Genomic DNA, 12,057 nt, shown 5'->3' on the forward strand with positions numbered 1-12,057 from the left:
TTTAAAAGACTGCTTTCATTACTTTATCTTTGACCAATTGATTTATAATTTTCCTCTCTTTATGGAATTGTCAGTTTTGTCAAATGGCAAATGAACTGTTGAACTGTTGAAATCAGTTGCCTTCTTGTGAAATGAGATCCCCCTCCAGTAGCTTTCTAGTGTTTGATCTCATTCATTTCTTAAATTAGTAAGCTTTCAGGTGTGAAACGGAAATTGTTCTGAGTGGTTGTTAGGGAAGACTGACTGTGTCGTGGGGCACACCTATGTGTGATGAGAAATTTTATTTGGCTAGCCATTCAAATAATTTGAAAATTAAGGGACTGACAAGGACTTTGATTTTCTTCTACTTTTACTACCTATGCTTGTATTGGTCGTAAAACATTTGATCTGCTCTGGCTTGTTAAAATATACTTGTTTTGTTTTGGTTAAAGTCACAAATAATTTTAAAGTTTGATAGATAGTTACAGTAAAAATATGTGTATTATATGACTGAAAAAGTTGAGTTTCCATAAATATATGGGTTACCCGAACCCATCAGTTGTTCTGTATGTTCTGAAATAGTAGTTACTGTATGAAGATATTTTCACCTACAGTTTAAAAAATATCATTTTATTTGTCATATGTCAATATTTATCTTCTGGCACCAGTGTCATTTCATTTTCCATCCCTCAGATCATAAAATGGGATATGTAATTCCATTTTATGTCAATGGTGCATTCTGATGTATGATCTGCTTATCACAGATCCAATGAGCTGTGTATGATACCTGTGCCAGTGCCAATAACTAATGACAATGCTAAATCTCTTTGTTAAATTTTGAAAACAAATGTTTGGTCTGTATTTTATCTATGTTATATCATGTTGTGCCATTATTGTAGGTATCTTCCTGCTCCATCTTGTTTTAAACCACATTTTACTCATTAATTTTTTAGTTGCTCTGCTCACTGCAAAGTGTTTCTTTCATTTTCATCAGTTTTTCCGCTTTTAAAACATATCCAGACCACTTCAAAGTTGCTCGTGATATTTTAATCTTTCATTCATCCATTTCATTTTCTGATGAGTTACCTGTTCCACATCTATTAATTTACCAGCAGCACCCTGATAAATCTGAAGACGAAGTGAAAACATATGCAGCTTTGGCATAACTATTTATTTTTATCTACTATATTTTTTTTTTCTGAGAGCGCCCACAGGCGAAACTTGGCAGTTTCTTTACAGCGAATCACGGAGTACTTTATGGGTCACTCCTTTGGGTAGCACCTTAGGGGTAGGGCGAAACGAACCATTGAACCGAGTGCAGCCGTTAGATCCAAGAGGGTGAGTCAGGGTAGCGGAGGCGGAAGGCCTTCCCTTAGAGGGAGGGGACGGGACGCACCACACCGGCCCGGCCCGCGACCCGGCGGCGGGCTCACCAGTTGGCGCCCCACCCGCCCCGCCCCGCCGCTCAGTGCGTGGACCACCAGGAGTCCACGTCAACTTACGGAACGAAAAAACCCTACCGTACTTTGTCGGACCGGGTTGAAACTTGCAGGGCGCGAAGAAATAAGCTCAAAGCCGACTATGTGTACAGTGATTTGATTTAAATATGAAAGGGAACAAAGATATTAAAGGCTGAAAATGGCGATCTCGGGTGTGACACGGTCTCACATTTTGACTCGTTTCTCGTGAAATACTCGCCGGATCGTAAAACCAAGCACAGGGTCAGAAAGGTCACAAAATTTGGCGTATGTTAGTTATTTTTTTGTATTTTTAAGCCATAGATTTGTAGTTAAAAGATTGAAAAGTATCCTAACCTCACACTAAAAACAGACGTCAACAAAAACCCTATCCACTGCCGGCCACCAACCCAGGTTTGAAAAATTCCTTATTCATCAAGGAAAAGCATATGGAAAATCTGCGAGTGTGTTATTTGTTGTTTCGGAGATATTTAAAAGCAAATTGTCGTCATGTTTGAAATCGCACTGCCGCGCGCCGGCTCTCAGTGGCAGAGCGCTTCTGCGCATGCGTCGACCAGCGCGCAGCCGCGGGCGGCGGCGGTGGACCAAGTGAGTTTGAACGTACCAACAATTTGCTTTTGTAGATTATTAATCTCCAATATTTTCACAGGGGGAAGTGTACATGGAGCAGACTTCCGGTGTAGCTCTGGTGGTGTGCGGACGGCTTTCCCTCGCTCTCTCCCCTTCCCTTCCCCTCCTTTTCTGAACTTGTGTGTGGGCCATGCAAGAAGATGACGACGAGCCGTCTCAAGACAGTCAGAATGAGGGCGGGGGTAGCGACGAGGGATTTACGCCCGTCGGCGAGTCTAAGAAGCGGAGACGTAAGAAACAATCGCCCGGCGAGGTGCCTAGCAAGAGGTCTGCTGCAGGAAGCCCTTCTCCGGCCCCCGCTGCAGCCTCCTCAACCGGCGGCGTGGACGACGGATTGGACTCTGTTTTGGCCCGGCCTTGTCGCTTCCCGACGGAAAACCGCTTCCCCCGGGATGCTCCGGGGCCTTACCTGGTGTTTGTTGATGGGGCTGACTCTGCTTCTCCTGGTGAGTTCGACCCGGTGGGTCTCGCCCGCAAGCTCGCTCATGCCAAGGTGTCGTATGTCAACATGCAACGTGGGGGGAAGAGTCGGGTCAAGTTGTACTTCTCTACCGCTGAACAAGCTAATGCCTTCGTTGCCCGAGATTTCTTCCAAGAGCTTGGCTGGGTGTGCTATAATCCGTCGGTGCTGGTTAATCGAGTCGGCGTTCTACGCGGGCTTTGGCCCTCTGTTCAGGCATGGGACTTCCACGCCCCGGATTTCCACATTCCCAACTTCGGTGTACTGCTTTCGGCGGACCGGCTCAAACGGCGTAGTCCAACCGGGGAGTGGGTGGACTCCGGCTCGTGGCGTCTCACCTTCTGCGGGACGGAGCTCCCGGAGTATGTCGTCCTGTATGGTCTCCGCATCAAGGTGCACGTCTATGTCCCACCTGTCGTGCAGTGCGAGAAATGTTTGCTTTTTGGACACAAGAAGTGGCAGTGCCGCAGCCGGGCGCAGCAGGTCTGCGGTCGATGCGGCGGCGCTGATCACGCCGCGGCGGCGGCGGCCTGCACTGCGGACGCAGCCCGCTGCCGGAATTGCAAGGGGAGCCATGCGGCGACGGATCGGTCTTGCCCCATGTGGGGTAGTGGCCCTCCTGTGAGAGGTACGCAGAGCTGGCGGCTGGTGTTCCATGGGGCTGGAGACCCCCTGTGCGAGACTAGGACTAGCAGAAAGCGCGCGCCAGCTCCGCGCTTGGTAATCGTTGTTGTCAGCAGATTTTGGCTAAAAGCGGGCGAGTTATATAATTTATGAGCTCCTGCAAGTCTCACATTTAAAATGAGTCATGTCTCGCGGCGGTGCGAAGAGAATTGTGAAAGAAATTAATATCTGAAAACTCGAGGTGGAGCGAGGGAGGTTATGGCCGCTCCTAGCCTCGCACAGGGTGATTTTGGGGTATGGCCGCGCCCGTGGAACACCAAAGCGCTGTGATTGGCTGCCGCTCGACTGCTCTGCGTACCTCTCACAGGAGGACCACTAATGTGGGGGCGGGAGAAGGAGATCAAGACTGTCATGGCGACCAAGAACCTGTCGTACGCCGCGGCGGCCAAAGCTGCACCTGTTCTTCCGACCGACCCGCCTGGGGGTGCGGGGGCTTTCCCGCCCCTCCCTGTTTCTTCAGCAGACACTCCTGTCCCACCCCCTGGAGCCGGTGCCGGCTCGCGGGCCTGCAGTACCTGCTCTCTTTGTCAGGCACATTCTCAGCTCGTGGCTGGCGCCGTGGGCGCTGATGGGTCCCCTCCCACCCCCACTGCTGCGGGGGGATTTGCTGCTCTACTTCCGGCGCTTGTCTCTCTGGTTAATTTCCTTCTCGTGGAGGTCCGCCGGGAACCGGCCGGTTTCACCCCTGACGCCGAATACGTCTCCCGCAAGTTGCTGGTTCACTCTACTGTCCATGGATCTTAGGGCCCTCTCTTGGAACGCGGCGTCGGCCCTGCGGCGCACTGGGGCGCTGCTTCAGCTCCTGGCTGACCAAGAGGTCCAAGTTTGTGCGCTGCAAGAGGCACGTTTTCCCCTGCATTTTCGCCGGATCGGGCGATATCACTTGCTTCATCCTAGCCGCCCTCGGCCCCCGGGGGTGGCTCTGCTGCTCCACTCGGACCTCGTCTTTCGGCCCCTGGATTTCCAGCTACCCCCGGAGTACGGGGTTGACCTAGTTGCTGCCACTGTTGCTGTCGGCCGTGCTACTGTTACGGTGGCGTCGGTGTATGTCCGACAGGACGCCGCGGCCCCTTTCGCGGCCTGGCGAGCTCTCGAACAGGGTCTCCCTGGGCCCGTCGTTCTCCTCGGTGATTTCAACTGCCATCACCCGGCTTGGGACCCTTCTCTTGAAGACGGCCGCGGCCGGCTCCTCTACGACTGGCTCCTTGGCTCGGACTTCGTCCTCCTGAACGACGGCACCTGCACCAGACAGGGGCGCGTCGGCCAACGGGATACTGCGGTGGACTTGGCCATCGTGTCCGCCCCTCTTGGCCTCCAGGCGGAGTGGTCCGTCCTTGAGGACACCTACGGCAGCGATCACTTTCCTTGTCTCGTCCGCCTCGGCTCGGGGTTGGGCGGTGGAGTGGTTACTCGGCGCTTCTATAGCACGCGGCGCTGGTCCATCCCCAAGGACGCGTCGTGGGCCCCCTACGAGGATTATCTGGAGCAGCACGGTGCGCGGGTGTGGCGCCAGCCGGTGGGGCTCCGTCAGTATCAGGCCTTTGTGGCGTTGCTTTCTGACGCTGAGGACGCGACGTTCCGGCGACGGCACGCCGGCTCGAGTGCGACGCGACATGTCCCGCAGGCTTGGTGGACCCAGGCCTGCACTGATGCGGTGCAGCGGCGGGTTGAAGCTCGGCGCGCTTTTCGTCGGGACCGCACACCGGCGTTGTACGAGGACCTTGTTCGGGTGTCTGCGGACGCTGACCGTGTTATTCAGAATGCTAAGCGGGACGGTTGGAGGGACTTTGTCTCTGGCCTCCCCCCCGCCAAGGACAGCATGCACGTTTTGTGGCGCATGGCTCGCCGATACAGCAACCAGCCCGAGCCCAACCCCTCCAGGGGCGAATGGCTGGAGGACTTCTTGACCAAGTACTCGCCGGATGGCATGGAACCACCCCCGGAGCGGTTCTGTCCGCAGGGCCCCACGCGGGCCGAAGATGAACTGGATTTTTCCCCGCCTTTCACGGTGGCGGCGGTGCGGTCGGCCATTTGGCGGGCCAAGGACACGGCCCCTGGGATGGACGGGGTGACTGCTGCAATGCTCCGGCATCTCCCCCCGGACGCCCTCGCCTGCCTTACGGCCCTCTACAACCACTTCTGGTCTACTGCCACGCACCCGAGGGAGTGGCGCCGCATTTTGCTGGTGCCCATCAAGAAGCCGGGGAAGGACCCTGACTCTGCGTCCTCGTACCGGCCGATCGCTCTGGCCTCGGTCCTGTATAAGGTCTTTGAGCGTATGATCCAGCCGCGCCTGGAATGGTGGGCCGAGTCGCGGGGGTTGTTGAACCCTGCTCAGAGCGGCTTCCGGAAGGGCATGGGTACGGCCGACTCGGTCGGCTCCTTCCTGACCTCCGTGTATGACGCCCGGGTGGAGGGGCGCTTTGTGGCGGCCTTCTTCGCTGACGTGGAGGGCGCCTATAACTCTGTTCGGCCGGAACTGCTGGTGCAAGAACTATTTGCGGCAGGCGCGCCGCGGATCCTCATCGACAACGTGGCGGCCCTGCTTCGCGAGCGCCACCTGTCGGCTGCATTTGACGGAGAGGTCCTGGGCCCCCGGGTCTCCTTCGTCGGTCTGGATCAGGGGGCGGTCCTGTCCCCCTTCTTCTATATCTTTGAGAAGAGGTTTCTTACCCGGCCGCTGCCGGCTGGTTGCTTGGCTGATGAATATGCTGATGATATTGTTCTCCGCGCCTCGGGCGTCACGGCGACTGCCGCGGTCCGCGCTCTGCAGCCTGCTGTCACCCTGCTGACGCGCCGCCTGCTCGCGGGGGGTGGCTCGCTCAACCCCGGCAAGTGTGTGGTTGTGGTGTTCTCCCCGCGGCCTTCGTACGAAGTTCTTCCGGCCGTGCACTGCTTGGGCCAGCCGGTGCCGTACTGTATAGATCACTTTTGACCTGTCGAGTATCAAGTACCTACCCTAGGGTGTCTCTGGACGGCGAGGCATCGCCACCGTACCGGGTGATTCAGAGAAGACGCAGGTGCGGGCGGGTTTGCCTATCCTCGTCTCGGCGGGCGCACGGGTCCAGGTCTGGGGAGAGGTGAGGAGGGGAACCGTGCGCCCGCCGAGTCGAGGATAGGCAAACCCGCCCGCACCTGCGTCTTCTCTGAATCACCCGGTACGCGCGGCGGTGGCGGAACAGGACGAAGAACATGTTGGTGGCGAATTGGCGCGAAAGTTGCCAAACTCTAAAACAGTGACTTGCGCATGGTTCCCGACGCCGCAGAGAATTTTGGGTGGTATCGTTGGAAAGTAGGCGTGGCGCGGCGTGGCGCGAGAGAACTCGACATATAGTTTCATTTTAACCGCGTTCGCAAAAGATTCGCGAGTTGACCCTTAAAAATGGAACGGCCTAAATAATTACTCAGGTTTTTCTGTCGAGTTTTGGGGAAACATTGAATGGTGCCAAACCAGAAAAGAACATATTCTAAACTTCTTGCAACATAGATTTTTCTTTAAACGTACAAAATACACTCATTGAAACAAAAACAAAAGGACTAAAGAGGAAAATCAACGGTTCTTTACACAAAATTTGCCTGTTCTTCAGGATAGTGTTGGCATGATCTCATTTCTAGACAATATGCAAGAGTTAGTAAAACTACAAACTAAAACAATTTTATGAAAATGCATTTGTACATATTGAAGATCAAGTCATCACACACAAACAGTGGATGACTATATGATTAAGGCTAAACTTTAATCAGTACGTTGTTTAGCACAGTCTATGCCATTTCATGACGTTTGAAAAATAATAATACATTATAATGAAGGGAGCTCCATGTTTGGAAAAAATGTTTACCTAGAATAGGATGGCAAATCTGAAACACAGTCACTGCATATGCTTTGGCAGTAAAACGGACAATGGCTTCTTGTTCCATGACTGCTGTAAAAAGACTTTTCCATTTCACAACACTCAAAGGCACACACGCATTCACACAAACAACACACATACGAATTCAAGGTTGACTCTCGGAGACAGTGAGAGGAACTGAAGTTCTCAAATAAGTTAGACGAGCACTCCCAGTGCGAAATTCATAGCGAAACTACGTCGTTTCGACGTCGATTCAACCATTTCGACATCGTTTCGACGTCGTTTCGATGTCGAATTAATTATTTTTTCGCACTGGGCTCTGGACGGAGACTGTTGATCATTCGATCTTCCACAGATACCGAAAATTGGTACATGGGGAGGCGCAACACCGCCAGAAGTCCCTGTCATGTCACAATTTCTCAACGGTTCCTCTTCAGTTCCCCGCACTGTTCACCCTCTGCGTCACGTTTACACTTGGATCGTCACTCTGCACCTGCACTGCATTGGGCCGCGCTGCGCTTAGATGGGCCCGTATGAGAGGTCCCCGGAGGTGGAGGTGGCCCTGGAAGATATCCAGTTAGCGAGTTAGCGATTTTTGAGGCGTTCGCGCTGCGTGAGGCGTTGGGCATTCAGGTGAGGCGTTTAGCGTTTATGCATTTATCTCCTACTTCGCGAGGTTTTCGATTCAAATTTTTGTGGTGACAATACTCGACCACCATTACTCTTTCTATAATTTGAGCCAGTACTTCGGAATGTGACATAGTTAAAGAGCGCTTAACGCTTTTCAGAGTACTGGCTCAAATTATAGAAAGAGTAATGGTGGTCAAGTATTGTCACCACAAAAATTTGAATCGAAAACCTCGCGAAGTAGGAGATAAAGGCATAAACGCTAAACTCTCAGATTCAAATTGTTGTGGTGACAAACGCTTCACGCCTCACGTGAACGCCCAACGCCTCACGGGGCGCGAACGCCTCAGAAATCGCTAACTGGATATTTTCCAGCGAGCTCTGCACGTTGGGCGCGCCGTGACCGGGGTCGTGGCCGAGACCCACGCCGTGGCTGCCGTGGGGGTTGACGTGCAGGCTGGGCGCGCTCAGCAGCGAGGACCCCACGCCCGTGGAGTGCGGCGGCAGCGGCATGGGCAGCAGGCGGGGGTGCGAGTGCGGGTGGCGGGGCTTGGCGATCAGCACGCTGCCCCCGCAGCCCGCGCCCCCGGGCCCGCCCAGCGGCCGGCGCCCGCACAGCCGCGCCCACAGGCGGCGCCACGAGTCGAGAGTCTTGCCGGACCAGATCCAGACGCCCGACGTGATGCCCACCGCCAGCGCCATGAAGTACTTGAGCATGAGCACCGAGTACAGGGGGCGCTGAGGCGTCGCGGGCGTCGCACCGCACTGGCACGCCAGCGGCGTCATCCAGTCCGTGAAGAGCGAGCTCTCGTAGAGGTGGCAGCCGATGACGATGGTGGCGGGCACGGCGTACAGCACGCTGAAGATGCCGATGCGGATCATGAGCTTCTCCAGCTTGTAGGCCTTGCTGCGGCCGCCCATGCCGCCCTGCTGCTTGATGACGCTCCTGATGCGGAAGAGTGACACGAAGCCGCCGATCAAGAAGGACAGTCCCAGCACCAGGTACAGCAGCAGGGGTGCCAGCACGAACACGCGCAGGTTGTCGGCGTTCTGGTTGCCCACGTAGCAGATGCCGGCGACGGGGTCCCCGTCCACCGCGGCCATCACGAGCACAGCCACCGTCTGGACCGTCGGCACCAGCCAGGCCGCCAGGTGGAAGTACTGCGAGTAGCCGGCGATGGCCTCGTTGCCCCACTTGAGACCCGCGGCCAGGAACCAGGTCAGCGTCAGCACCACCCACCAGACGGAGGACGCCATGCCGAAGTAGTAGACGAGCAGGAAGACGATGGTGCACGCCACGGGGCCCTGGCCCTGGTTGTGCGGCCCGTGAGCGTGCGCGCTGAAGCGGATCATGCCGCCCTCGCAAGCCACCTCGTCGTGGCCAAGACCCACGCGGATCAGGAAGCCCACGCTCACCTGCAGGAGCAAAAATTGTATTTTTAGAGCATAAGTTCAACGTCAACACTGGAATGGCGAGAGAGGGTCGCGTTCAAGATCATACTCACCATAAGGTAGCAGCCAGACAAGAAGACAATGGGTCTCTCAGGGTATTTGAAGCGTTGTCGGTCGATGAGAAACGTCGTGATGGTCATAAAGGTGGACAGTGCGCACAGACCAGACCACAGCGAGATCCACACCTCGGCGAAGTCCTTCTCCTCCTGGGAGAAAAAGACACTACGGCACGGGAACGCGCAGTTCTCCACGCCGGCCACGCTGATGTTGCGGTTGTACCAAGACGAGTTGCGCTCCAGCTGCACCAGCGGGTGTCGACACCTGAAGAGTGAAAACACCGGACGAAATAAGTGAAAATGGCAAAAACGTCCGAGAAAGGTAGAACGCCGTGGAGAACTAACTCACCTGCAGGCGCACTCCCGTCCTGGGGGTCCGTGGCTCGCACCGCCGCGATCGCAACCCTTGCCGTTCTTGCCCGGCTTGCACTTGGGCGACGCCGTCGGGAACAGGCTGCCCCCCGAGGGCGGCCTCTTGGTGGGGCCGGGGTGCCTGCCCCCAGCCCCGGGCCCGCGGCCGTGCCCAGGCATGTCGCCCATCTCCGGGCCGGGCTGGTTGTCCGGCTGCATGCACAGGTTGTCGGGGTCGCCGTACACGGGCAGCTTGTCGCAGTTCATGCGCTTGGGCCACTGGAAGCCGTACTGCTGCATGAGCGGCTGGCAGCCGTCCTTGGCGCGCTCGCACACCCAGCGGCACGCGGGCAGCGGCTGCGGGTAGTCCGGGATGCAGATGGGCGCGTACAGCGAGCACAGGAAGAACTTGAGGTCCACCGCGCACTTGATCTCCACCAGCGGCCAGAACTGGTGCAACTCGAGGCCAGCCTCGTCCTGCAAACACAGAGAGCCGAGCGAGTTAGGCGCCGTCCCTAGGCCATTCGGAAAAAAAAAAGCTTCGTCAAGGGACGAATCGTGGAAGCAGATGATACGAGATGTGATTTGGTTGGACTATCTTATAGTTTGTAAAAGCACATAATCTAAGAATGTTTTGTTAAAATATTTCATTTAGTTGAACTTGACAGTCTGGTGAACAGGGGGAAATGGGATGAGGCATATAATTTAAAATTGAACTCTGGTTAGAATGAATATATTATTGCTGAGCGAAGCGAAGCTCTCCTGAACAAGGGACCCGAGGAGGTCTTGGTCGTGAGTCTGTCTGTGTGTGAGAATCAACCACTCCTCTTACGCTGTAGCAAGTATCGTTAAAAGCGAATATGTTTCGCAAACTACAAATCACGAGCCTTCTAAACACGAGAGAACTTTTCGATTGATAGAGTTTGAAATAATAATTTGAATGAATTAGATGTTCAGCAGTTGGCAGCAGATGGCAGCTCAGGCCGGACTCGCGCGAGGCTACTTCGCGCACCTCGCGACTTTAAAGCTTCGTTATGAGTGATCAAATTGTCAAATGGTAAAAGTGAATGTGGTTTTAGTAGTTTTTAGGTTGCAAAACCCTCCCTACAAAGTTTTACGAGTGTCCAGTGTGAAATAAAAAAGTGATTTTCGGAAATGGTTTACGTAATCGAGCGGGGAGGGGGAAGGATAAAAGTGGGGTGAAAAAAAATATGATGACTGATTTGGATTCGTCTTGACAAAAGAAAACGAAAATGTCTTATGATCGAAGGCGATCCGAATCGAAATACCGCAGTTATTGGCTTTCAAAGATTCAAAGATCACATTTGGCCGCTTTTGGCCCATATACACTTTTGAACGGTCAATATCTTCGCCATTTCCGCTCGTATCGTTTCCGTGCACAAGATATTCCTTTCTTAACTTTTTAAGAGGAATCCAAATCTAGTTTCGGATTTTTAATCTGACCATTTTGAAAATTTGAACCTAATTTAGTTAGTTTTTATCAAATATAATATTGTTCACAACTAGAATTTCTACTAGCAAGGTCACCTTATATCACTGAATGAAATGTCAGGAAGGCTATTAAACAAAACTGACTTCCACAAATTGATATGAACTAGCAATGGACCGAACAATATTGAAGACAGCATCGCAATCCTGGGTAGGATGAAACCTGATTTAATCAGAACGACAAGTTCCATTTCCTAATTTCAATTACTACTGGCTGGACTGATCTTGTTTGAAATAATATCATTAAGGATAGTAAAGAGGTTGAAATTACATTCTGCCACTTGAGGTAAGCGCAAACTTCCAATTTAAAAAAGCTAGGACATGTAATTCCCAGAACGCAATGGGCATTTTTGAAGAATAGAAGTTGACGAGTAGCAAAGTTAACTTCATGTTGGGATGGAGAGTAGTTGTGATGCCACAACTATTTTATATGGATATCTTTAGATACAATGTAACTCCAACCAGTGCTAATTGATATAAGGAAATAGTATTTCTTATGCAAATCATGTCAAGGCTTATCCCACCCAGAGTTTCCGAAGCTGGCTCTCTTATTGTTCGGTTCATTACAAGTAAAAATCATCTAAGAAAGATGGCTGTTTGTTTAAAAGACTTCTCGACATTTCTTTTTGTAATATAATGTGACAATTAAAAATAGATGGAAACGAAATTATATTTAATAAAAACTCCAAATTAGGGCCAAAATTTCAAAATGATCACATTTAAAATCTAAGACCAGCATCCGACTCCTCTCAAAGAGTTAAGAAAGAAATGTCTTATGCACTGAAACGATCCGATGCGAAATATCAAAGATTTTAACGAAAAAGCACAAAAAGTATGACGTTTTTGCATACTTTTTTACTTAGAGGGATAACAGCTCCTCCATTTCGATTCGGATTGTCTTCGAGCATAAGACAATATTGTTTTCTTTTGTCGAGAGGAATCCATATCTTTCACCAGATTTTTTTAAAACCATACACCCC

The 12,057-nt window shown here is 52.5% G+C and overlaps 1 protein-coding gene across 1 annotated transcript in view; it reads right to left on the reverse strand.

Annotated features, from left to right (window-relative positions):
- Positions 1 to 6,704: 6,704 nt before the first annotated feature.
- The window catches only part of LOC127750205 (frizzled-2-like), a 14,391-nt gene continuing 9,038 nt past the window's right edge, over positions 6,705 to 12,057 (reverse strand). The window contains exons 2-4 of the mRNA XM_052271169.1: positions 9,567 to 10,083; positions 9,215 to 9,482; positions 6,705 to 9,125 (exon numbers count right to left, since the gene is read on the reverse strand). Coding sequence (XP_052127129.1) covers positions 7,986 to 9,125; positions 9,215 to 9,482; positions 9,567 to 10,083 — 1,925 coding nt within the window. The 3' untranslated portion in view covers positions 6,705 to 7,985. The remainder of the gene's footprint in view (positions 9,126 to 9,214; positions 9,483 to 9,566; positions 10,084 to 12,057) is intronic.

Source organism: Frankliniella occidentalis, unplaced genomic scaffold (assembly GCF_000697945.3).
Source record: "Frankliniella occidentalis isolate FOCC.00 unplaced genomic scaffold, Focc_3.1 Scaffold151, whole genome shotgun sequence".
Classification (NCBI taxonomy): domain Eukaryota; kingdom Metazoa; phylum Arthropoda; class Insecta; order Thysanoptera; family Thripidae; genus Frankliniella; species Frankliniella occidentalis.